Raw genomic sequence first — 27,730 nt, 5'->3', positions numbered from 1 at the left:
AGGCAGGCCGAAGCAGAGCCGTGCGGTCTGCCAGCACTGCAGATGACAGCCATGGAGCAAAAGGCCGGGTCACCGGCGCGGCCTGCAGGGCTGTCATGCTCGGCGACAATCCGAGCCGCGCTGCCCGCTCTCCTGACTAGGAGAGAGGGATGATCCTACGGGGCGGGCTCCAGGCAACGCCCCATGCACCGGGGGCCCTGGCTGCTTTCACCCGCTAGACTTCCTGTCCGACTCTCCGGCCCGGGGCGTGGCCCCTCGCCGGTCTCTCAGCGGCGCCCCGAGCCCAGGCCCCGCCCCGGCGGGGTGCGGTGACCCGCCGCCAGGCCGGGGCGGTGGCAAACTGCAGGGCGGGGCGGGGCGGGGCGGGGCGGTGGCGGGCACCGCCCTCTGTCCCTCCCCCCCCCTTCTCTCCGCCAGCGGCCGCAGGCTCCGTCGGGGGAGGGTCGGCGGAGTAGCCCCAAAGTTGGCGGAGCGGTCAGCGCTGGGGCTATGTGGCTGCTGTGGCTACTGCTGGGTTCGGCGGGTGAGTGCGGGCCGTGGCGGCGTCCTGGGGCGCTGCACGGGAGCGAGGGGGCGTGCTACGCTCGGCGGAGGAGGGTGCCGGGGCCTCCCACCGCCTCTTCTCGGCGTCTCGTTGCGGGCCGGACCGGGAACGCGGCCGGCCTCCCCTCCCATCTTCATAGCTCCTCTCCCCTCCCCGTGGCGGGCCGGGCGTAGGGAATCGGCTGCCCCGCGGCTCGCTGGGTGGGCTGGGCAGTGATACTCAGGGCGGGCGCATGCACACGTAGCCCTTCCCCTCCCTCTCTCCCCGCAGGGCGTGCTCAGGGTGGTCCCGCCGCCGCCATTGGGGGACGTGGGGGGTCGGCGTGAGCGCGGCGCCCGGACTGGTGCCGGGGCCGGGACGGGTGGGAAGTTTCTGGAGTGGCGACTGGGGTCGGGTGCCTCCGGGCCGATCCGGACGTCGAAGGCGCCGCCGGGCCAAAAGGGCCGCGGCCTCGGTGGCACAGGCTGGGCCAGGCCGACCCGGGCCTTCCTTCCGAGGCTTTCCCGAGGCGGAGGAGGCCGTCGGGGATGCAGCTGATCTCCGCCGCTTGGGGGGCAGGCCGGAATGGCGGGACCGCGGCGGGCGCTGGCCGGCGCAGCGCCAAGGTCCGTGCACCTACTGAAGCGCTTGGGTCCTGCCGGGGTTGGAGTGTTACTTTTTGTTAATACTCAATTTTGTATAAGTTATTTCCTCCCTACTTCACGGTCGACATATATCTGTCAGAATCGGCGAGCTGATGATGTTGTGTGCAGCTTTGCTGCAATTGTGAATTATTTCTGCAGCGTGATCTTAGCAGGTGCCTTTCCAGACAGCGTAAGTAGCTTGGCTGCATGCTGCTGTGTGTGTTCCTGAATTGCACCTTGGCGATGAAATGATGACACACAGTGGGTAAAACTCAGATTATGAAGTTAAATTTTTTTTTAAGAGTATTTGTTGTCATGAAGAACTAATACGTTTTACAGTTTCCATGATAAACGTTTGGTTTGAGTTTGTTGTAGATGGGTAGGAAGGAGGAGAAGTGTAGGACTTGCAGTGTTAACTGCAAACTTCATCTATAACATTTTTTTAAGTCTTGTGTAGGTTTGTGGGTGTTTTGCAAAACTATTTCAGCGTTTCCTTTTTCAGAATGCTTCAGACAAAGCTCAGGTTTGTTTATCTGTGTTGTTACCTTCTTCCTTATAAATTTCCATTTTACTACAGTAATGTTGCCAAAATTTCACCTAATTATTCATAGCAAGATATACATTTACGTGTGTTGGATATATTTGCTTGTAATATTACCCTTAGACTAACATGGAGGGTTCCATGCTACAAGATACTCATCTTTACATAGGAAGATTTCCCAGTCACCCACATCCCATGTTCCTGTTCTATCTTGGACTGGGGGTAGTGACCAACAAGACCTGTCTCTCATAGGGAAGTTAGTATTTCAGCTTTTCAATTGCAGACTTGCTCAATAGTTACTCTGCAGTTATTTAACCAGAGGCTGTGGCTTACTTTGGGGCAGATTCAAAGAGCTTTCTGAAAGTTTGTTTTTTTTTTTTTTTTTAAATGTGTTCTGTTTTTAAGAGTAAAGTATGGAGTCTTTAGGGATTTGTTTTTGAATGTTGCTTCCTCTGGATATTTTGGCATACCTGCCAGGCTTCCCACAGGGAGAATTAGTTTGTTTCTGCATGACCTTCACTCTGTTTTGAATTTTAGTTCTAATAACTCCTGAAAATATTTGTTTCCTGCTGAACCATTTTTGGATACAAATGGAAAACCTCGTAACCATGAAGATCACTTTCAGTTAACAGACAATAAACACTGGATAGTATCTCTGTCTGAACAGTTCTTTAGTCTGCAGAAGTAACTGTTGACTTGGATTGTATGAGCAAAGATTTGCAAAGCAAAGTTTGATCTTTCATTTGCATCTTCGTTCTTAGTATTGTAGTTGGATCAAATAGTGCTTTTGATCCTGAAAGGATGCCTACATGGGAGAGATTTTATCTTGTTATGATACATAGTGTGAACTTATACCAGGCTGGTTTAATTTCAGTTTGTAATTGCAACTGATAATTGGTCAGAAAGACTGTTGATCTGAAACTTTAAATTCTTTTCCCTGCACGGGAGCTCCCCAGTCCCCTTGCTTTCTTTTTCTAGTCCCTGCCTCATTTCAAGTTTCATCAAGCTCTCAGGCATGTGCACACCCAGTCTCTTTCATCTGTCTGTACTCTTGCCAGTAGAAGAAGATTGTGCCCAGCTCTCATCCCCTTCTCTTGTTCTGTGTGTGCCATGATTTGACCCAGTTCCCAGTGCCTTGCTTTGGTTCAGTGTCAGCCCGGGAGTTCCTGGATATAGATTGGGTCCTGCAAGGATACCAGTTACCAGCTTAGACTGCAACACCATCATCAGGATAAGTAGTGTAGAATAAATTTTCTTAGTTAGAAAACAGGCATTTATGTTTATCTTCTTCCATAAATATATATATGGAGCATATATATATACAAATATATGTATATTTTTTCTTCTTCTGAGCTATACACATTTACAGTGAGTTTAGGAAAGGATTGCTTCAGAGAATAGCTGAATAAACAAACAAAATGTCTCTAATAGAAAAATGAACTCTTTATAATCCTGACCACCACTGTGCTGTATCTTCAATACTTTTTTTTTTTTCAAAAAACCCTAAATCTACTGAATACATTTTGAACACAGTTTTATGTAACTTTTTCTTCAACCTGTGTTGTCCATTAAGGAGAGAAATTATGGCAGGAGTAAAAAATATTTAAGTAAATGAACTGCTTTTAAGAAGTATAATTACAAAGTGAGTGGAAAAAGATTACTTTTTTCTGACAAATACAAACTTTCCTTTTTTAGGTGTGACGTAGGTCTTTAAAATGTCAGTCTTCAGCTGGCTGGAGAGTCAGAATTGCAGTGCACAGCTGGAATTCCTGAGTAGCGTCCCCAAGATGTCACAGTTCAGTGTAAGGACCTTTCTGATGTGTAAGTCGAATACATAATGCAGATATTACATCTCTTAAAACATACTCAACTTGCTCTGTATTAGGGGGAGGCTTCTGCGTCTTGGTTCCTCAAGTCTTTTGGTCTAATATTGTTGGAATCAGGACCCTGTTCCACAGACAGCATGAACATGCAGGGCCACAAAAATGCTTTCATCCCAATTTGCAACTACATCTCAAAAGCTTAGAACAGAATATCTCCAAAATCAAGCCCTACCCCTGCTTGAAGAGTAATGTTACCACATTAAACTCTGCTGTGCAATGTCCGCTAGCTTAAGACTTCCCCATGCTACTAAGGAAATATCTGTTATTTCCTTACATGGGTCTTCAGTTGCATTGAGATTCAGCGGTATTGCATTTAGTAGAATATATTTGCTGAAAATCTCTGTGTACTGCATGGGAAGACTACTGCTGAATACCTTTCTGCTCAGCTGCAGTGTAAGTAGAAGCAAGAAAACCACTCTCTGCTTTGAGACTCATACCTGTCCTGTGTATCCAGTAGATCTATTTTGTATTTTGATACAGTCCTCTCACAAACTCCTAAACTGGGTCTGCAGTGTTTTTCAGAACTTGATCCAGTGTTTTTCTCTCTCTCAGTATGCAGGCCAGCTGCAGGCTTGTATGGCATGTCAGTGTGTTAGAGAGGGACAAGGATTCTTGTAATAGCTTTGGCAAGTAAAGAAACTTCCAACTTGGCAAAGTAACAGGAGAAATAGGTGATACACAACAAGCATTGGATATTTGTTGAAGACTTAAGTCTGCCAGTGGTCATGATGAAAGCAGCCAGCAAGTAATAACCTTAGTGCAAAGCTCCATATCCATGCTGGGGAGAATGGGATTTCTCACAGGAGCTAGTGCCCACAGACAGGTTCTCTCAGGTCAGTTACTGGTTATTTGATGTTTCATGGTTTGAGGCTGTTATCAGATTTTACTCTTGCAAGTACATTTTTGATGCAGAGTCTGAAGTAAAAAGATGTTTTTGTGGGTTTCATGTAAAGTTCAGGGATTTTGAATATTGTCAGGGAAAGGCATGTGTCCTTCGCTAGATTTCCATAGGTTCCTGTTGCTGCTTGGGTGAGGGAAGTTGTAGGGCCCAGGAGCTTCCACCTGTCGTGTCTCACTTGGAATAACTTAGCCACAGCAGTTGCCTACAGTTGCCAAGGACTGTGAGGGTGAAAGCATGATTGTAGTGTTGCAGTCTCATGTTGTGACAGCCTCAGGGTTTCTCTTGGTCCCTCCTGGAGTCCCACTGACAATCCACAGAAGCATGGCAATCAGTGGGGTACGCCTTTCTGTCTTTTGGTGATAGGGACCCCCAAAATGACAACTTTGCCTCCTGAATGAACCCCCAAATCTCAAATAAACTATTATCTTGCTTATAATGGGCTTAGGCAGGATGTTTCAGCAAAGCATATTTTAGTAATGATTTTGCAAAACCAGGTGTTCTACTTAGTGGTAGGCACACTAAACAGGGCAAAAAGCCCCTGCTTATATTCCTCTAATCCTGGCCGTAAATTCCCTCCCCTGTTTTCCCATTGGTTGGGTACTACAGGGTTCACAGCCTACTTGACGATTCCTGGATGTCCTGCCTCAGTTTACCTCTCTCACTAATCCAATTCTAATGAGCCTCTCCCCTTATTTCCATTTAAGGTATGATTTATCGGCTCTCTTACCTTCCCCCTCAGCTTAATTTTTAACCACAAGAATTGCTTTGCATTCTGCAATTAGTGCAAAGAGGTTTTGTTTTATATTCAAGGTCTGATAGCTGTATGTCCCTCAGTCTCTCCATGTTGGATCAGACCTCAGATCCACAGTTGTGAAAACAACATTCCTCCTTCAATAGCTCCTTTCAAGTGGAGATTGGTAACTATAAAATAGGTAGTAAAAATGCACCTTTTGTACAAATGTGAAATAAAATGTTATAAACTTACAGTCTGCAGTGCCTGATACACTGAGAAACTAGCAAGCTCCGTAGTTTAGATGAAAGAATTTCCTGGTGGTACTATAATATGTTTATAATGACAACAGTAAACTGCATCCTACCTCCTTTTGTATGCTGATTATCTACCAAGTGTGAAATAAAATGGCTCCCTTTGCTGTAAATCTAGCAGACTGTAACAGGGAGATTATGGTTTGTTAGGCAGCAGTGATGAAATGAGCTTAGGTTCAAGCATCTCTCTGTTTCAGGGCAGTAGTGTAGGAAGGCCTAATACAAAATCAATTTATCACCTGGGAACAGACTTAGAGTGTGTGATGTTAGTTGTTGTTTTGTTCTGAGTTGTGTGGGGGTAGAGGTGTTGTTTTGTCTTGTTTTGTTTTTTTAATTTAAGTTTCTTTTTCCAAACAGGTAAATCTTACCAGAATAGTTTCTGTGATATATCTTGTTCTGTGGTTGCTCTTTCTGTCTGCATAAGCAGTAATGGAACAGACCTGAAAAATCTGTAGTGTGAGATCCACTGTGGTGATAGAAATGCTCTTCATTTCAGTATCTTGTCTGTTGTGGAAGGTAATGATGAGTTTTATGAATTGGTTGGAAGCCTTGTAGGCTGTCAGTGTTCTGTTTTCTTACCTGCTGCAAAATGAAGCTATGGATGTCCTATCTTTGGTGGAAGGCACTCTGTGGTAAGTATTTAAACTGATGTTTTCAGGGTTTGAACTTGAAAATGGTTTCGTTAGCAGCAGGTAGGTTTTGAAGATGAGGAGGGAGAAAGATCTTGTGTCTCAATAGTTGTTGGTTGTGTGTGGTTTTGTCTTTCCAAGTATTAAAGGAAAACTTTTCTACTCTGGCACGATCTCATAACAGGATATGCTAAGATGTAGAATGGAATATTTCAAGTGAAACCAGTTTTAATGATGTATTTTAAGGTATTTCTAAAGAGAAACATGGAATGACAGACTGCCCTTTTCTTGAAATATAAGTAGCTTATGGCTGGAGGTAACTGTATAGTCAGCCATTAGTATAATCAGTTTATCATAACTCTATTTATAACTCTATTTTTGAGGTGGCGCTCGTATGTGTTTAAAAAAAAAAAGTAAAATTTAAACAAAAAGCTCAAGAAAAACAAAAAAACCTTGTCAAACAATCTTCCAGAAAGCAATTGACTGAATTAGTATTTCTGATAATTAAACTTAAAACTTTTATGATCAGTGGAGGTTTGCATTTATTGTGGACTGATGTGTATCCAGATAGGTGCTTATTTGACCTGTAGAAACTTGCTAAACTGCAGTAACTTGATGATGTGTTTGAGTGTTTGTTTTTTCATGCAGCCTCTTGTGCTTGTAAAACTGTCTGATTAAAAAGGTAGCTTAAGCCAGCCTTATATTGCATGCAGTGTTGGCTATCAGGACAGAAAAATCCTTCTAAGGGAGAAGATGGTGTAATGCTAATCGGTCTGTTTGTGTTTTAATTTGCATGTGGGAAATGTTCAGGCAGTGAGGAGATTTCTAAATGGAGCTGTTAGTCTCTGCTTGTACTTGTTCTCAGCTACTTGCACAGATGTCCACATCTTGATTGTAAAGGAGCGTGTGGAATCAGATACCTCATTTAGCTGTGGCTTATACAAATATGTCCTCTTTGAAAGTTTGATAGAAATAACGGGTAGTTCCTGTTAGTGTGAGAAATGTGTTGAAAGACTGGGGAATCACATAGTGGATAATTCAAAGGGCCCAGATGAACAAAATAAAAATGGAAGCAATTTGTGGAAGGGTGGCTGGTGAGAACTTTCTTCTCTGTGATCCTTAAGCCTTCCTGCCATGGCCTGAACAGCTGTGAATTTGGGTACAATTACAACATAACAGCAAATCTGCATTTTGTGTATGAGGAAAGAGTTGTGTAAGTTGCCATGTCACAGTGAACAGGGAGCTGAGGTAATGAGTGGAAGGTAGTATGGCTGTGAAACTCAGCTGAAATTATCTCTGTACTGTAAGAATGAGCTTTTAACCTGCTGTATGACATCTTTTGTGATTAGGGGCTGATGAACTCATGGCAGATCTGGGGAGGTCCTGATAGCCAGGAGGTTTCAGTTTTAAATTAGATTTTTTAATCTCTTGAGCAGCCTGTGAGGCTTAATTTATTGAAGGTTAGTAAGTGTGTAAGTTGAATATGGTTGAAGGGTGCTGTTGTGTTATGAAAAAGTTTGTTTCTATAGGACCAGAAGGACAGTTTTGCCAGTTTTAGTGGTGTATTTTGTATTGGTCTTTCTGTTGTTGTTGTTGTTGTTATTATTATTATTATTATTGTATTTTCTTTAGTAGGGATCTTGAGTTGTTTTTTTCTTTTAAATTAAAATCCCAAAGTCCCACACCTTGCTATGATTCTCTGGTGTTGGGATGTTACTTTTCATTTGCTTAGACGGTTTATTATTCCAGATGGCTCCGGTGGAATGTGTTGGGGAAGATTTCTGGTTTGAGGCTCTTTTATTTAAGATTTTGGATGAAAACCAGTTACATCAGATGAGGTAGCCTATGTCAGTCTATATTGAAACAGCTGAGTTTGTTGAATGGAAAGTTCATTTTTAAGTAACATTTTCCTGTGGGCTTTTATCTCTGGTTTTGATAAAATGCAGTAATATTACTGCAGCAAATAGATTGTGGTTCCATTAAACATTAAGATGTGAATTCTGGCTACTAAGTATAACTTTGTGCTCAAGTTCCTTCAATCCTTGTAGTCCTTCCTCTTGTTTGATATGTTTTGCATGAATTTATCACTTGAATTGTTAACAAGTCAGATGACAGAGCTCCAGAGAGAATGCAGTTGCCAGCTGTATCTGTATCAACTGAAGACTTGTACACTGCTGGCCAGAGCTGTTCAGAGTCTTAGTGCTCCAGGATCTACTCTAGGTTGTATTAATGATCAGCAGTATGACTTTGGGCAAGATCTGTTTCTTTCCTCACTGTACTTGCTTCCCTTTTACCTGCTTTGTCGGGGTTTTTTTTGACATGAACTCTTTCTTCCCATCTTTCTTTTATGCTATTAGTGCTACCCTAATTTTAGTCAAGAGCTATACGCTACAAATAACAGGTGTGTTTTTCTACAGTTCAAAATAGCTTTTTGCCTCGAGAGAAATACTCTGTCTTGGTGGTGGGAGTTGGATGCAAGATAAGTAGGTTTTTCTTGATGATTTTTTTTCTCAAGTGTTCCTATTTTTCCTTTATCTTCTTTTTGTTGTTGTTAGAGTAACGCCATTAAGATTCTTGAAACAGAGCAGTTTAGAAACCTGTGAAGCATGATATAGACATACAAACTGATGTAATTATGAAAATCCATGTATTTGGCAAGTTGCATTTCTTTCCCCCTTTCATAAGACAGGGCAAGAATTGCCAACTTGTAGTACTGTTGCTTGTCCAGAGTGTTCTTCACAGGAAATCTGTTGTGCAGGACTGTACTGAACCTGCTAGCTAGTGGTTGCCTTGCAGGGAACATGGTCATTGCCCACACGTAACTTAAGTAACACCTTCTGTAGCTTAGATGAACTCATGCATTGTTGGTGGTTAGATGTCTGAAGATGAGAGACTCAGAAGGTGGTGGCCTAGGGTTCCATCTGGGGTGCCAAACTGTTAAGGAAGTTTCTTTTCCCTGGGTTTCCAGCAGCAGAGACTCAGGCAGGGATTCCAGAAATTATTCTAAAATAAATTATTTATTTGCAAGATACATTGTAGAACAGCTTGAGCTGGGTGCCTCCTGAAGAGGAAGCCCCAGCAGAAAATAACTTAGAAAATTATACCCTCACAATCCAAATACTTTTCTCTAGTGAGTGTGCCTTTCCTGTAGTTTGTGATCTGCTTCATCTTTCTTCTTGATTTGGATCTTACATTTAATGGAATATGAAATCACTTACATAGGAAATTTTGCATAGGATGATTCTATGCTGCTGTACTTGCTCTTCTTCTCCCTGTCATTCCCCCATCCATTGTTCAGCTGTGCTGTGTGTTGAGGCCCAGGGTGGGGCTGTATGGAATTTCTGCTGTAGCTGAGTTTGGAAGGTGGTTTTTGGTTAGAGCAGACTGCATGGGACATGTTCTCCCTAGGTTCTTGGTACAGTTTTACAGGTCAGTTGTGCATCTTGAGTAAATTACTCAGTTGTTCATGGATCATTTATGAAGTACAGTTAATATTCACTTGACACACAATGCAAGGTATGCATGTATAAATGGCTAAATAATTTGTGAATATGGGCACTGTAAAGAGAGGTTGATATAAAATATGCAAGAGCAGTTGCTCGTGTTGTTTAATATGAGGAGTAATTCTACTTTGCTTCACCTGCCAAAGCACATCAGTTCTTCATGAACAGATAAATTGAGTCAGCTCTTAGGACCTCCAAAAGATACACGTTGCAGTCAATGAACTTCAAAGACAAAAATAACTCATAACTTGCTAACCAGTCTCCTCTCGGTGGCACAAGTTGCCCTTGTGGCTAGGGCCAAAACTATGCAATCTTAAGAACTATGTGAAACTGCACACTACTAGAACATATGTAGTCTAGCTGTAACCAGAAGTGCATGTATTTTGTCTTGAGAATGAGTGTCTCCCAGAACTGCTTGGGGCTCTGATACTGATCTTAGATGGGTGATCTTGGGGATGGTGGACTAAATCTTCCATCATCAGAACAAGAAACATGTCTTATCATGAACCTGACATACTGTAAAACAGTCTAGAGCTTTGCTTTTTTGGGTAGCTGGAAAGACACAATACAGATGCTGAGATCAGTATCTGCTCAGGCTGGCAGAATGCAAACTGTGGTTGTGAAATCTTTGAGTCTGGAAGAACTGCACTAACTGCTCAAGCAGTTTTAAAAGACTAAGTCATTAAACTAATAAGGCATAATGCAAAATTGGCCAACAAGCAACAACAGTGTGTTTGTGGTGATTGATGTCTATTCAAACTCAAAAAAGGCTCTTTGTTTTTTTCTATTTTAAGAAAGGCTTTTGAAAGGTGGAAAGAAGGTGGGGAGGGACCAAAAAATCCATGTGGCTGATGTTAGTCTCATGTCTTAATAAAGTGCTGGCTGAACTTCGAATGCCTGATACCAATCGGAATACAAACCTGTGTGGAGTTACACCAAAAAAACAACACATATACATACACACACACAAAAACCCACCCCATTCCCCCCGCGCCCCCCCCCCCCCCCCAAAAAAAAAAAAAACCAACAAACAAAACAAAACAAAAAAACCCAACCCAAAACACCACCACCACCAAAAAAACCCACCACATTGTGCACTTTTAAATGAACAGATCATTCACTTTGCTGTGTAACCAAGGTTCTTCCCCATTATTAAATCAAGTCCTATTAGAATTTTGATTTACATTCTCTTAAGAAATTTTTGTTTACTAGCCCTATCTTTGTAGGCGAGATCTACATCCAATTGTCAGGCATTTTCTGTCTTGTGAATATAATGTCTTTGAATATCAGTGAATGTGAAGGTAAGAGGAAAGTGAAGCTCTGTAATATTAATAGTACGGCCTATGAGCTCTAAAACAAACCACAAGTGTTTGTCCTTTTATCATCAGATGGAGGGCTTCCTCACGGATCTGCAAGCAAGTTTCAGGAGCCAATTCTTTTTCACTCCTCTGAAAACAGAGCTACTGTGTGTAATGAACAAATTTGTAGTGTACTTCTGACCAAAGATCAAATTGATTTGACTAGAACATTAACAGACTACCTGGAAGATGAAAAGGCCATTGATAGTAGAGTTCCTAAGACTATTTATAAACAATTCAAATTTACAGTACCCATTGTACTCTAAAAATCTGCCATGAGGAGTGTTCACTTCTAAATTGCAAGTTTGATGTAGTGTTGTCAGCTTTTTCTTTTTTCTATAAGGACTGGTGACAGCATCATGCTTTTCTGAAATGCTTATTTAATTGCAACCTTTCTCTCCCAAAAAAGAGTCCAGAATAGTTTCAGTGACCTTATTTCATAGTTGAATTATGTGTTCATCATGGGTAAGAACGTAATAGACATATTTCTTCCTCCTTCCATTTTTCATAAAATGTAGAAACAAAATGTTTTACAGCATAATTTCCTATTTGCACTGCAACTTAGAGTGATTTTCTTTTTGAAATGCCTGTCCTTTTCAACAACTGAGATATTAGTAGCCATTTCTTGGAGAACTCCTGATTCAGAGTTCCTGGATGTAGGCTCTTTGAGGTAAAATATAAAAGTGTTTGTCTCTCTGTTACATCAACAGAATTAACCCAGAAGCAGCAGGTACTTGATGAGATTCATTTGCACAGCTATACCTTTTCATCAGTCTCACTTTTTTTTTTAATATAGTATATGAAGTTTTTGCTGTTCTTATGCAAAGCTATGCATACTTGTTACAGCAGAAATGCTCAGTCTGTTTTCCTGCAGCAGCTTTGATATCCTTCAAGCTGTCAAAGGTAAAGACTCTCTTTTAATGACTTCTATGTGAGTTAGATAGACTTGATGTCTCATCAGTTTGACTATCCTTAAAATTTCTAATGGATCCCATTAGAAAATCTGCCGATGGACTACATAGGTTTTCTGATGAATTCTTGTAATGGAGCTCTGCCTTGCTATTTGGTTAAAAGTCTTCAGGGTAGCCTCAGGCTGCTTACTTTCCTGTTTCTTGTGTTATCTGCAGATAAATGTTCAGCTTATTGGAGCTTAATGGCCAATTAGTTGAGTCAAATGAAATCTGAAAATACAAAAAGCAGTTCTGATCACTGGCAGGATATTCTTGCACTGACTGAAGTTGAATCCAGAGTTGCTGGCTGGCTGACTGCCACTACTCCTTATAAATAGTTTTGTGGGGAAACTGCGTTTAACCTGCAAAGCACAGTTTAGTTAATTTTTTTCCTGCAGTGTTCATGCTCCATTTGTTTTCTCATCAACAGCTGCAAAATTAGGCAGCCCACTTCTGTGAACAGACTTTCCCATTTAAGAAGTGATCAACTTAGTTTCCTTTTGGCCTGTATTGAAGACACCTACATAAGACCTGTCAGATCCTGTTAAAATTAAACCCACATGACTTGGACTTCTAAAATACCTGATGGTCATCTCTGTTTGGGTTGGAAAGCATGTCTGATATGGGATATCACAAAGGGGCAGTGACTTTGGGAAACAGGGCACTCTTTCCACCTTTGCCAGTCTTGCCCTTGAAGGTAGGATGAGTTGGGTGTTTGGGAACACAAGCCTCCCAAACTACAAGAAAACTAACTTGGCATAGATTTAGTAAATATTCCAGTGGTGTGGTGTTTACTTCAGTTTGGAAAGACTGTGTTGGCCTATTGTTTTGCAAAAAATGTGTTATTTAAATGCTGTAGTAAATGATTTGGTTAGAGAACAGTTTAAATGAGCTCAACTGTCAAAATTAAACCCTAGGTGTAAGCAGATGTACCAGGAGATAGTCATTGCATATTTCCGTGGCAAAGTCATTTTGGATACCTTGAAATGTGAAGCTTGTTTAAAAATGGATTATGAATCTATACAAGTTGTTCCATTCTCCTTCCACAAGTCACACCCAGCATTAAACAAAAGTAAGGGGTAGGTATGTATACATGCAAGAAGAAAGCAAAAAATTAAGACCATACCAGCAGTTCTTACTGAGCCCCCATGAGTGTAAGTAAATAAGAGGACAGTTAATCTGGTAGTTGAGCTGGGAAGTAGGAGTTTCAGCTGTTATGGAGTAGGAGTTTCACCCGTATTTTAATCAGAATCCCTAGACAGGGTATTAGCCACATACCTTCTCATTTGGTTATGACTTTGCCTGTTTACTACTGAAGAATAAATTATTCAAGATATACCTGTTGGCTTTAGTATTAATGTGTGGCATTTTTTATGATGCATCTTAAAAAGCAGTGTATATATTTGGAAAGCTACTCATCAGTATATATATCTTCAGATACCCACCTCCTCAGCATCTGAACAGCATGGAAACATAAGTTATGGATGCTTGTAGCATTCCCATGGAATAGGAGAGCATTAGTAATCGTTGACAGATATGGAAAACTGAACCCAAGGAAAGCAGAGTAACGTGATCATACAGACATCTGTGGCATGGCTGAACCCTGTCTCCAGTCTTCTCAAATTCTACCTGCAAAGCTGCTCTTTCCTAAGAGGTATTCTGTCTGTAAGGCTGAACTATGTTGCAAGTACTGGCATTAATCTTCCACCTCCTGAAGCTTATATCGCTAGCATTCCTGTCAGGGAGCAGGCTGAGTCAGCACACTAGCATTAAACCATTGTGTTCTACCTTTAGGTAGAACACCTGGTGTTACAATATCGTTATTAAAAAAATATGCTTTGCTGAGAGATCTTGCCTGAGCCTATTATATTTGCAAAATAATTGTTTCCTACAGATACCTTGAGCAATAATGTACGTTCACAGTATTTTCCTGAATCTATAATGTCTCACAGAAAAAAAAAAAAGTAGACAGCAAATTGAGAAGGGCAAAATAGTAATTTCAAGTTCTGACTACAATGGCTTAAACCTTTACTTTCCACAAACAAAATGCTTGGTTCTGTGCTCCTTTTCACTAGTGATATTCTTACAGCTTTGGAGGAGAAAATCCAATGTAAAACTGGTGCAGCAGGAGGAGGAATTGAGTCTTGGGCTGGTCTGTGAGGATGAGTAATTGGATTTTGGTTTCCAGTGGCACACTGAGTTTTGTGCTCTGGTTGGGACATACATGGGGACAAGGAAGCTTTCATGTCTATACATTTAAGGTTTTACTATGATTTGCATCTTCATGTTCAAAATTTTTTGTGCTAAATAAGTGTTTGATCACAAAGCATCTCTGTTAGCCTGTGCTTCTTGCTGATAAGGTGCTTCTGAAGCACAGAAGATACGTTGACATACTGGAAAAGTTGCAGTGTCACCTGTCTCTGGCAGTCTCTGTAAGCAACATGACTGTCTGCTGTGTCTGAGCGTGATGAGAAGTCAGTATTGTCTGGCCCTTCCTGAAAGATATTGTTTACAGGGTTAACTGAAATACACTGAGAAATTCTTAATGAGCACTCAAATAATGACAGTAATGAAACTGCAAAGTTACCTTTCTGATAACAGTCTCTATGAGACAGTCTGTCTGCCTTTGGGTTGAACCTTCCTGACTGCTGAAGAATGTTTATAACATTGGCAGTAGATTTTTAGAGGAAGAAAGTAAGTAATTTTCCCTGGAGAGCCCATCTCTTTGGCACTGGATTTCTGATTGTATCTTCTTTACAGCCTCCAGCTAGCTGAGAGGACTCATGTTCCCACTGCTAGTTGTTCCTTGTGTATTGTCCCTTCCTCTTTGGAGTCAGCATATGGCATGTTATAGATGAGGTGTTGATCGTATGAGTAATCTTAGTGACTGTGTAAGTGGAAAGAACTTTCATCATCAGCTTAAGGAGGTCTGTGTTTGGGATATTGTGTAATAGATATGTGCAAGTGTCCTTTGAGTTCATACTTGGAATCAGCTAGTGTTAGTTGGTGCTGGGAACGCTTGAGTTAATTTTGTGCAGTCATCAGTCATGATGCAGTCAATATTTAGTGTATTCCTTTTAAATTTATTTATTTGGGAATGTGGAGAAAATGCAACCACAGTGGATAATTTAAGTGCTGATACGTGAGCTGTGTCATCTGCTTTGTGTGTGAAACACATGAATATGGTGTAGGACACTTACAGCCTGTGTTGTGTTTACTGAGAACGAAGTTCTTTGCCACTGGAGTCCTGGGCAAGTTTTAGCATTGCATTATATTTTCTGTATCTTAGTTTTCCATTTATACTTTCACTTAATTCACAGAACATGGCTAAATGTACATGGTAAAAAGTAATGTTATTTTTGTGATCACTTCCTGAATCAGAAATATCTATATACATAACTTGCAGCGAAGTAATGAGTGCATAAGCCTTTCCTTTCAGTGTTATAGACTATGTTGTGTTTGAATACATGAAAATAAATTGCATAGGAGGTTAGGAAAATGGTGAAGACCTTTAGCAGGGGTGTCACGCTCATTTTCACTGGGGGCCACATCAGTCTCGCCATTGCCTTCAAAGGGCCAAATGTAACTTTAGAACTGTATAAATGTTACTATTCCTACATGTATACAGTCCTAAAATTACATTCGGCCCTCTGAAGGCAATGGCGAGACTGATGTAGCCCCCAGTGAAAATGGGTGTGACACTCCTGACCTATAAGGAAACACTCAGTCTTTTTTGGGTGATTAAAAAATTTAAATGAATTGTGTTTCTTAATTGAGCTTAACACATTTATCAGTTTTAAAATGGACTTATCCTTGAACAAAAGAGGAGCCCTGTTGCTTAACTAGAAAGTAAAGATAACTGAAGTGCTTTCAAAAAAATGGACAAATATACTGTTCATTTCTCCTGCAACCACTCCAGTTACATGGCCATTAACAGTTAAATTATTAATGAAGTATTGCTGAAGAAAGCCACTCCTCACTGTTGGCTATCCTCTTTATTCCGTGCTAGCTGCCAGGGTCGTAGGAGTCTCCTTTCACATGAAGCACTGTGAGATGCAGACAAGCTTTCTTCCAGACTTGAAATGGAGAACATGGCTATGTTGTCAATGTCAGATTAACTAGTTCTTGAATGCAATTTAATTTTATGTTGCAATGAGCGATGAGCATCCTCTTACATACGGGCAAGCAAAGACCTATCTGGAAATTAGTTAGTCAGGGAGGCACTTGGATGGGTCTCTCTGAAAATAGAAGAGCGTGATGTATTCTGTAATACATGAGGCCACAGATTATCCAGTGACATCACCCGTCTCTTATGATGGTGCTTATCTTGTGTCTTAAGCAGTATGGCTTATTATCTTCTGCTAATATCTCCTGCTAACAGGATAGTACAGCTGTCCTATTAAATTGTTGTGGCAGTGTCACTAAGTATTAGTGTTTTTATAAAGAGAAGAACACCCTTTTTTGGAAGCATCTTGAAGGATGGTGCCATTTTTTGTTCATAATAAAAACAAGATTTAAAAAGGTCCCTGCATTTATGGTCTAAATGATCTAAGCACAGCATTCATCTTTTTGGCCAAATATTTTTACCTTTGTAAGAGTGTGGGTTGTTTTGTTTTGGTTTTGTTGGGTTTTTTTTTGTTGTTGTTGTTTTTTTGTGGAAAAGTACTGATCTCCATATACTTAAGTAACTTGCCAGTATTGAGAAGTATAATGAGAAGGAAGTAAGGGAAGGGAAAAATTAGGGAAGATAATTCTGTTAAATGAAAGCCCCCTCCTGCTGCTTTTATAGGAGAAAAGTCTTCACAGAATCACAGAATGTTAGGGATTGGAAGGGACCTTGAAAGATCATCTAGTCCAGCCCCCTGCCGGAGCAGGAACACTTAGATGAGGTTACACAGGAAGGCGTCCAGGCAGGTCTTGAATGCCTCCAGAGTATGAGACTCCACAACCCCCCTGGGCAGCCTGTTCCGGTGTTCCGTCACCCTTACTGAGAAGAAGTTTATTCTCAAGTTTAAGTGGAACCTTTTGTGTTCCAGTTTGTACCCATTACCCCTTGCCCTATCATTGGTTGTCACCAAGAAGAGCCTGGCTCCATTCTCATGACACTCACCCTTTACGTATTTGTAAACATTAATAAGGTCACCCCTCAGTCTCCTCTTCTCCAAGCTAAAGAGACCCACCTCCCTCAGCCTTTCCTCATATAGGAGTTGCTCCACTCCCTTAATCATCTTTGTTGCCCTGTGCTGGACTCTCTCCAGCAGTTCCCTGACCTTCCTGAACTGAGGGGCCCAGAACTGGACACAATATTCCAGGTGTGGTCTCACCAGGGCAGAGTAGAGGGGAAGGAGAACTTCTCTGGACCTACTAACCACCCCCCCTTCTAATACAGTCCAGGATGCCATTGGCCTTCCTGGCCACAAGGGCACAGTGCTGGCTCATGGTCATCCTGCTGTCTACCAGGACCCCCAGGTCCCTTTCCCCTACCCTGTTCTCTAATAGGTCATTCCCCAACTTGTACTGGAACCTGGGGTTGTTCCTACCCAGATGCAAGACTTTACAGTTTCCCTTGTTATATTTCATTACATTTTTCCCTGCCCAGCTCTCCAGCCTGTCCAGGTCTCGCTGGATGGCGGCACAGCCTTCTGGCGTATCAGCTACTCCTCCCAGCTTGGTGTCATCAGCAAACTTGCTAATAGTACACTCTATTCCCTCATCCAAATAATTAATGAATATATTGAATAATACAGGCCCAAGTACTGACCCTTGAGGCACTCCACTAGATACAGGCCTCCAACTGGACTCTGTCCCATTGACCATGACTCTCTGGCTTCTTCCCTTAAGCCAGATCGCAGTCCACCTGACTACCCGATCATCCAGATCGCACTCCCTCAGTTTAGCTGTGAGGATGCTGTGGGAGATTGTGTCAGATGCCTTACTCAAGTCAAGGTGGACCACGTCCGCTGCTCTGCCATCATCCATCCATCTTGTTATGTCCTCATAAAAGTCAATGAGGTTTGTCAAACAAGACTTACCTTTGGTGAAGCCATGTTGACTGCCCCTAATGACCCTCTTATTCCTGATATGCCTTGAGATGGCACCAAGGATAAGTCGCTCCATCAGTTTTCCAGGGATGGAGGTGAGGCTGACCGGTCTATAGTTACCCGGGTCCTCCTTCTTGCCCTTTTTGAAGACTGGAGTGACATTTGCTTTCCTCCAGTCCTCAGGCACCTCTCCCGTTTCCCAGGACTTGGCAAAGATGATGGAAAGTGGTCCAGCAGTGACCTCAGCCAGCTCCCTCAGCACCGGCAGGTGCATCCCATCCGGAGGATGTCCAGATTGCCTAACTGCTCCCTAACCCAGTCCTCATCAACCAAGGCAAACTCCTCCATTGTCCTGCCTTCCTCTGGGGCCTCAGCAGTACGGTGCTCCTCAGGACAGCTTCTGGAAGTGTAGACAGAGACAAAGAAGGCATTTGGTAACTCTGCCTTCTCTGTATCTTTTGTCACTAGGGCACCCACCTTGTTCATCAGTAGGCCTACATTGCCTCTGGTGTTACTTTTATCTGCCATGTATTTGAAAAAGCTCTCCTGTTGTCCTTGACCCCTCTCGCCAGGTGTAATTCTAAGGAGGCCTTAGCTTTCCTAGTTGCCTCCCTACACCCTCTGACAACAGCCTTATTTTCTCCCCAAGTGGCCAGCCCCTCCTTCCATGATCTATAAGCTACTCTCTTCCACTTGAGCTTACCCAGCAGCTCCCTGTTTAACCACACAGGTCTCCTGGCTCCCTTCCTTGACTTCCTATGTGTCAGGATGCTCTGATCTTGTGCCTGGTAGAAGCAGTCCCTGAACCCTAACCAACTGTCTTGGGCCCCTTTACCTTCAAGCAGCCTTGTCCATGGGATTTCGCCTAGCAGTTTTCTGAAAAGGCCAAAGTTTGCCTTGCTGAAGTCCAGGGTTGCAATTCTGCTTGCTATCCTGCTCCTGCCACGTAAGATCCTGAACTCCACCATCTCATGGTTGCTGTAACCAAGGCAGCCCTCAACCTTTACCACTTCAACCAGACCCTCCTTGTTAGTGAGGATGAGGTCCAGCAGTGCACCTTTTCTAGTCGGCTCCTCCACCCTTTGCATCTGAAAGTTATCATCAATGCACTGGAGTAACCTCCTAGACTGTGGCTGGCTGGCTGAGTAGTTCTTCCAACAAACATCAGAGAAGTTAAAATCCCCCACCACAAACAGGGCCTGTGATTGTGAGGCTGCTCTCAGCTGCCTGTAGAAGGTCTCATCAACTTCCTCACCCTGATGTGGTGGCCTGTAATAGATGCCCACAACAGTATCACCCTTGCCAGCCTGCCCCTTAATTTTCACCCATAGACTCCCAATTTGCTGCTCATCCGTGCGTGGACAATACTCAATACATTGTAGTTGCTCTCTCACATAAAGAGCGACTCCACCACCATGCCTGGCTGGCCTGTCTTTCCTGAAAAGGACATAGCCATCCATGACCACATTCCAGTCATGTGTGCTGTCCCACCATGTCTCCATAATTGCCACCAGATCATAATCTCCTGCCCGAACACAGGTTTCTAACTCCTCCTGCTTGTTCCCCATGCTGCACGCATTGGTATACAGGCATTTCTGAGAGTGAGCTGAGCACTTGATTTCACCTCAGGGGTATGGGAGGCCTCCCAGCCCTCATGAACTGTATAGTGATGCCCTACTGATGCAAGCCCAGCTACCACCCCACCCCCGTTCGAGTCTTTGCTCTTTTAAATTTTTTTCCATTTGCTTTGCATCTTGTCTGAAATATGTGATCTCTTTCTCAAGGGTTAACTAATTTTCTGAAGTTATAGAAGGGTCTATTACCCTGAAGAGCTTTGTACCTCACCTGTGAGGTCTGCTTCTCTGATCCTAATGAAGTGGATTCACAAAAGAGAGAAGACCTCAACATATGGATGATTGCAAGGGTTTCTGACTGGGAAGGTGGCAGGTCTGACTCTGTAACTCTTCGACAGTAGATCTGAACAGAATGAGTTGTCTTTTAATAAAAACAGAAATTATTGCAGTAGCTGGGAATTAAAATAAAAGAAATGATTCTATGAAGAATCTTGGCTGCCTTTTTAAGGATCTTTTTTTTGCTCCCAAATGCTTTCAGTTCAGGTTTCCCTAGGAGAGAAATGAGTTTTGAATGTTCAGCAAGACTCCCATTCTTTTAAATATGGGCCTGTATGTTTAAAGGGAGGGTATGTGTGGCAATGACTCCAGCACCAGAAGACTGAAAATCTCAGTCTGAAGTAATTCTGCCTAGATACTGTTGTGGTTTAACCTGAGCTAGCAATACAATCATGATAGCTGCTCACTCTCTCCCTGCACCCTGCCCCCCCCCCCCCCGCAATAGGGGAGAGAATTGAAGGGGAAGGGAGGAACTTGGATTGAGATAAACACAGTTTAATAAAATAACACAGTACCAATACGCTACTAGTAAATATATATATAAAATAAAAGATACTCAATGCAATTCCTCACAAACTCTGTCCACACCGAGCAGCCAGTCTGAGGAAACAGCACCTGGTCCTGAATAGCTGATCCTGAAGAAAGAAAAAAAAGGAAAAAGGTAGAAGGGCTCAGAGGCTTCTGCAGAATGACAGTGTGCTGAACTAAACATCCCAAGCTGAACTCACTCAGTTCCAACAAAAAGAGCAAAGAACATGAGAGAGAGAAAAGAGCACTCAAGACCAGAGGATCCTACCTATCCTTAAATATAAAACTTGACACTAATGAGAGGGAATACTCTTACTGATCAATCTGGATGTCAGTCAGGGTCTGCCCCATCCACACACCCCCTCCTTAATGCCTCACACCTGTGGGCAGAGCACTCAGAAGGTCCTTGGTTCTCAGACCAGAGCAATTAAAAACATTAGCTCTATGCTGGGGTGTTATCTTCTTGTTCTCAAACTAAGTTCAAATATTGACCATGCTAGCTATGAAAGAGAAAGGTTTCTAACTGCATGAAGAAAATTAACTCATTTCCAGTCAAACCAGCACAGGTACTTAGTTAGAAAATCTAAACCCAAATGAGCAGCAGCCAGTATGGGCTGCAAGTAGGTTGGCAAATTGTTCTGCCAAGTAAGAATCAGAGTTAGTGTAACAGCAGTGATGCATGGGCATGATGGCTCGTGGAAATGCAAAGACTGAAAACTGTGTTGGTTGGTCACTGCTGTTGCATGCTTTTGTTACACGGTTTAGGAGAAACCTTAGATAGTGCCCATATCTCTTACACTAGTGGTCTATTTTGAGGGTGATGGCTGTCAGTCTAGCACTATATGTTACCTACCAGAGTGTTCTTAAAAATACCTATTATGTACTGTTTTCATTGTCTTCTGAACTTGTAGTGCGTGGGAAGGACAGAGAGAAAGGTGCAAATGTGTATGTGAGTGGTAGTGGAAAGCCACAGTCAGAGCTAGCTAGGTGCTGGTTTCTTGAGACTGTAAAAGAAATTTGAACATGTCTGTTACAGATAATATATGTTCAGGTTGTCCCTGTATTCCAGAGACATCACTTCCTGCTTGCCTTAGCCAGATTTGATAGCTGCTTGGCATAAGTCTTATTGACTGGCACTAGCAATTCTCTGCTCATTAAACTGAAAGAAATTACTGTTGAAACTCAGGATGCACAGTTTTGAGCTCTGCTGCCTTTGTCATTATCCAGTCAAGACAGTCTGATTTTTCTTATTTCATTCTCAAGATTGGGGGGTGGGGGGAAGATAAGCTTTCAAAGTCTGATCTCTTTTAATTCTGATTAATCAAATATAGTCTCTACCAATAAAAAAACGCATCTGTGAGACCCACTATTGCTAAATTTACACCCTGCAATTTTCAGATGTTAGTTGCCACTAAATTGGCAGAGTGACTGGAGCCAAATATACCTGCTTTGCAATTATATCTGCTGGGTTGGTATTTATGGGAGTGGCCAGCTAGGCCAATGAGACTCAAAATTAACCCTTAATGTCAGCAGCCTGAAACTGCTATTTCATTACTATGTTTGTCATGGCTCACAGGAACCTCTGTTATGGCCAGTTTTAGGTGTTACTGCAAGTGATAGTGCTTGCTTCCCCAGAACCTTGAAAAAAAGAATGGGAAATCTATGAACTTACTGCATCCTAAGTTTCAGTCTGGGTTTGGTGTGAAAACAAAGGTATCCTGCCTTGGAACCCAGTAGATACACAATTTGAGAATAAAACTTCACTATCAAATGCGTAGAAGCCATGTCTTTTGCCTGGGGATCTTGAGTTCTCTGGGTTACTGAAATATTATGAACTTTTTGTTGTAGAAAATTTTCACAAAATTCCTGAGATGTTATCTGTTCCTTCTGGTCTCCATCTGTGTAACTCTGGGATTCCTCAGCTCATCTGTTTGCTCCACAGCCCTCCCAATATTTGCCAGTTTGACGCTGTCTATCTGGACATGTCTTTGTCCTGGCTTCTACAGAAAGTACACTTTGTAGCATACATAAATATGATGGATGACAGGAGGAAAAAGGACAAAAGGTAGTACACCACAGACTAAATGGACTATGGACCTCACAATGGACCACATAAATCCTGGACTGTGTCATGTGTGGCCCTTCCCAAAGATGTTGACAACAGTTACATCCACTGCTTGTGGGGAAATGTTAATTTTTCTCATGCATGCACCAAAAGCCTTTCTGCTCTTTCACTAAATCTTTCTCTGTCTGTATTCTTCACACTTCACTGTGCTTTACTCTTCACTGTGCTGATAAACACAGCAACTGTTGAAAGAGACAAAATCCAAGATTGCCTGTTATGTAAACAAACCCAATTTTACTGCTAGGTTGAAAGTAGTTTGTCATATATGGTGTGTGTGGATAATATCTTCCTGGCAGTATTTGCTGGAAGGAATTGGTCGCCAGTGCCTCGCAAAAATTTTGCACTGCCACACTGCACACCCTGCATTAACATCCTCTCTGTGTGGGGGCATTGTGTATGTTCTTTTACAATGGGAAAACATCATTGCTAGGGCTTCTGGCACAATGAGTAAGTGAATACGTAAGGTGAAATGAAATTGTGAAAAGAATGAGCCTCTCACTTCAGTATAATCCCTGCCTGTATCTTCCCACAGCATTGACAAAATGCAAATGCCATTTATTTTTCTGTTATTGATATGCTTACAGAAAGCAGCAGAAATCTAATCTGTGCAGCAAATACTGAGTCACTTTATTTTCTCTATAATTTTTATTAGAGCACATCAAAGACCTCAGTTTGAATGGGAGAAAACGATGTTTTAGGTAGTTGGTTATAAAAACTGTTGTTTTTCACTTGAGGTGATTATTTTCTAGGTCTCTGATGGTGATTATGGGAAATTCCCAACTTGAAATAAATAACCAGTTGTTGTATATATCTGTCATTCCTGAGCTCCATCTTCTGCTCCCGCTTAACTGTCTCTTTGTGGCTTGCCTAGTGGAGGACATGTGACCGGAGTGATGGGAAAAGGGCAAGCACACACCATCTCTTATATAAGAGAAACCTCTTGAGCCTAAAGTAATGGCAGAATCTCTTCAAATAGACCTGGGGCATGACATTTGAAGAGGCTAGTGTTCTGTGATGTCTCACTGTTGAATTAGACCAGTATATTATCAGTGATCTCCAAAATATTGTGGGAGTGGTTTGAGGTCTGGATGATCTAAATAGTGTCACTGTGGCTGCACCATGGCTTTTTGCATTTTCAATATAGGGTGGATGAAATTTGGCTGATTATAATCCAACCTGGTGATCCTCTGAAATCAAGGTTGTAATTTGGCTTGTTGTGTTGGAATTGTTTTTTCTAAAGGTGTATATGTCCATTTCTGCATTGTAATTACAGCTGGAGGGGAATTAGTTGTCTTTGTTCTTGAAGATTCAGGGATATTCTAAGTTTACTTTGCACCATGTTTTGTTACTCAACTCACTTGGTCTATATGTATGTCTTCTTTTCAGTTTAATTCTTATCTCTTTGTTGGATTTGCATTTGTATTTGAAGAGGTTATCTATTTCCAGGTAATGCTTCTGTTTAGGAACAGTACACCGTGTTCACTGGATGTGTGCTGTCACTAGCACTACACTACTCTTAAACTGTTGCCTTTCCTTAACTCTAATTGTCTTCTGATAATTCTTCTCATAATTTTAACTGTTGTTTCAATGTATTATTTGGAAAAACGTGCTTCTTCCTTTTTTAGGAGCCTTGGGAGAGAGGTTTCTTGTCTCCTTGTTTTCTGTTCTTAGGGTGAGACTTCAAAGCAGGAGCTGAGTTGCTTCCCAAGGTAGGGAAGTCCGCAGATATGTCTCTATCTAGATCAAAATAGTGGTTATCTGTCATCAATCTCCTCACACTTGGAAATTAGCATAGTGTCATTCAGTGAGAGGTTATGAGTGTTTTTCTTTATTGTTAAGGACATTGTTGATGCTTTGTTCTGTTACTCCGGCCTTTCTCGGACTTTGCCCTTCTGCGGAGCCTGACATCCCAGCTGTGTCTTGTAGGCTCTTTCCAAGGTGTGGAGCTTTCATGTAGTCACATAGCCTGAGTTGTCCCCTTCTTAACAATACCACAGCTTACTTTCCCCTCCTCATGTGCTATACTGACACACAATCAGATTCTAAATGCATAAATTACTTTATTGATATCATCGGAAGGATATCGTTATTATAACTTGATCTCGTTTTGGTTTCTCCATTGTGCTTATACAGTGAGTTCCCTTTCAGAGCCCTGCACGTTCTGAATGTAGCACATTTGTCAAATGGTCATTCACCGCTAAGATGTCAGGGTGGGATACCAGCCTTCACTACTTACATGCTTCCTGGAACACAGCGTGGCATGTTTGGTTCTGACATGCATCTTTCCTTATTGGTGAAAACTCTGATATGCAGCTGCCAAGACAATTACTGCTCTTGAAAACTTTCCTTTGCTGCTTAAAGAAGGAATTGTGGCATAGTTACGTACAAGCAACTTTATTAGATTAAGTGATGTCTGTTGGAGTTGAAAATGGTAGGAGTGTTTTGATTTAGGTTATCTGGTTTAGCTTGAGAAAAGGCTACAGTCCTGTCCTGCTCTTAACCTAGGGCTGTTGTTCTGCCCTAGGGGTTTGTTTTGTTTTGGTTTTTAACGTGTAGCTCTTGATTAAACTGCATTCATTTGCAGAGTTTGATTCTGTGTGTGAGTTGTGGGGTGGGACAGAAGACTGCAGAAATACTAAGTATTCTTGTGTTAAGTGGCTACTCCTTGTGTAACAGAAGGGGTAAGATTATACCTCTGTAGCATCCTGCTGAGAGATGAGATTGGCGTTCTCCTTCATAGCTACCACTTTTCCCTTCCTCTCATCCCCCTCCATGTTTTTGTATTACTACATATTTGGGCATTGTTGGTTTTGTATGCTGGAATGCAGAGAGAGATAATGTGTCCAGTATCAGCTACAAACTCAAAAAGACTTCAGTGCTTCTTATGCCTGTAAGTTACGGCATACTTTAGCCGCTGCCACAGTGGAATGCTCCCAGAGCAACTGACATTGTAGATTCTTTTTTTTCTTTAATAATTAGCACTGACACAGCCATACAGTTAACTGCTGCCACTCCTTGTCATTACTTTTCAGTGAAGCACCCTTGAAGTCATCGTTGTATGGCACAGTAGAACACCTTGAAGTAGTACTTGCATGTGGGTAAATAAGCTAATAATGAATTCAGTTGTTTTCTTCACACAGAACAACTGTGGGATTTTTCTTACATTGGCTGTAGGATTTAAAAGAATCTGCCCAGCTAGTAAGGCTGAACATCCCAGAGTTTGCACAGCTGTCATCTCGGAAGGCGCTTAAGTAGAGGTGTTTCAATACACGTTTTTAAGCAAGAATATGTGGTTAACAGCAGCCTTTTGGACCTTTTAGATCTGCATAGGGCAAAAAAAGTCCTTGCAGAAACAAGCCTCGAAGAGCAATTAAAAACCTTTGATATTTGGAAGTAAATGTTCAGATTCTGTGACTGGGAAATTTAAACCTAATTGTGCTAGGTAGGTTTTTATTGACATGGAGTATTATGTGAGGAAAGTTAAAAGTAGCCATTTCCAATTGTTAGAAAAAAACAAACAAAGAAAAGCCAAAGTGCTCATTGTTAAAATGGAATTTTTGTTCATCACTTTTGTTGTAGGTTATTCCTTTAAATTGTATTAATTTTGGACGTTGAATTCACTTCTGTTCTGGACCTGCAGCATGCTAGGTATTGGTTTGATATAAGTTTCTTTACCAGCTTGTCCTGAAATGCATGTGCCTGAACTGATGGGATTTCTAACGGTTCTGCAGCCATGCCATAAAGTCCCAAATATAACTTCATTTCAGACTTTGTATTTATTCCTTTTCTTGCCCTTCCTATCATTTAATTGAATGCTACATTCTTCTTAAATCTTAGTGTTCCCTTTGTACAAGGCCTACTGTCCAGTTCTGCCATTTGTCCTTACTGTTTTAGACAGGCTCATGATTTATACTGGGTGATGTTGTCAGAAGTATCCTGTTGCCAAGGAAAATGTTAGACAAAGAGGGCTGTGTTTACTGAGAGCAACAAGTAGCTAAAACCTGGGCATAACAGCAGAAAGTAACTGTATACAGATCTGTATTTAGCAGATTGGTTTCATGTTATATGAATATTTAAAGGCCGGATATATGGGTAACTGATTAGGTGCTGCATGGTGAGAGCACTTTAAAATGTCATGTTCTTTAGTGTTTTGCAGACAGAATGTAATTCTCTCCTTGAATATACTAAAACTTATTAGTTTTACTCCTTCCACCTTCAAGGTGTTTATCTCTCTGCATGACACTGTATTTCGGTCTTTCCTCCCTATCAGTAGCATAGTTGGATTAGTGCTCAGACTTCTGCCCATTGAAGAAAGAAGATTCAGCTCGGAAATCTTACCGCTATGCGGATGTTGGCCGTAAGTACATTTCTCTTACTCTAACTTTTAAGAAGAGTAAGATGTGAGATGAGACTGGTGGAGAAAGAGTTTCATGATTAAGAGTTGTTGTAAGCAAGGAAATGTAAACATCTCCCTGGCTTTGACTGGTATAATTTAATTTTCCAGTCAGCTCTCCCTGCCCACCCTGATGAAAGATGAATTGGGATTCTGTGGTGGGTCAGACCAGCAGCCAGAGCTGATGTTGCAACCTGCAATGGTCCTGTTTCTTTAGAAAGTATTTCAGATATCTTTGTTCTGAATAAGCTGTTGATTAAAAGCTGCGAAAATCTAGTGGTTTTTATCACCAGAAATGATGACAGGTAGTAATTGAGCATGAGGTCTACAATTCCAAGATTTTCTACAGTCATACATGGGGAGGAGTTTAAGGTTTTGATATTAATGGTAGTTTGGGAAGTGAGAAACAAGACTGGGGTTACTTAACTCAATTTACTCTCTCTGTCCATGCACTGTTGAGAATAATTTAGGCTGTGTTTTCAGGGTGACTAATACCATCTGACCAGATAGTCCAGGCTTGATGCAGACAGTCTGTTCAGTTTTGTGAGGTGCAGAAGTGTTTTCTGTGTGAGGACAGATAGTTGATCATAAAGTTTACCAAGGCAAAGTTAGGCTGCCTTTTTTTTTTTTTTTTTTTTTAATTCAAGCTTTGAAGGCATAACAGGCAGACTAATCTGAGGTTCCTCACTGTGCAGGTACTTGTACTTTGATTCATCGAATACTAGTTATAATAGAACTTTACTGTCTCTTCCCTAAC

General features: G+C 41.8%; 1 protein-coding gene across 1 annotated transcript in view; it reads left to right on the top strand.

Moving 5' to 3' along the window:
* Nucleotides 1-378: 378 nt before the first annotated feature.
* LDLRAD3 (low density lipoprotein receptor class A domain containing 3) overlaps nucleotides 379-27,730 on the top strand; it is a gene marked incomplete at its 3' end in the record, with an annotated part of 112,781 nt that continues 85,429 nt past the window's right edge. Inside the window, exon 1 of the mRNA XM_080346176.1 lies at nucleotides 379-523. Coding sequence (XP_080202302.1) covers nucleotides 490-523 — 34 coding nt within the window. The 5' untranslated portion in view covers nucleotides 379-489. The remainder of the gene's footprint in view (nucleotides 524-27,730) is intronic.

Source organism: Nesoenas mayeri (genome assembly GCF_963082525.1).
Source record: "Nesoenas mayeri genome assembly, chromosome: 5".
NCBI classification, from domain to species: Eukaryota; Metazoa; Chordata; class Aves; order Columbiformes; family Columbidae; genus Nesoenas; species Nesoenas mayeri.
The sequence above is the reverse complement of the archived record's forward strand: the minus strand, read 5'-3'. Positions and strand labels throughout refer to the sequence as shown.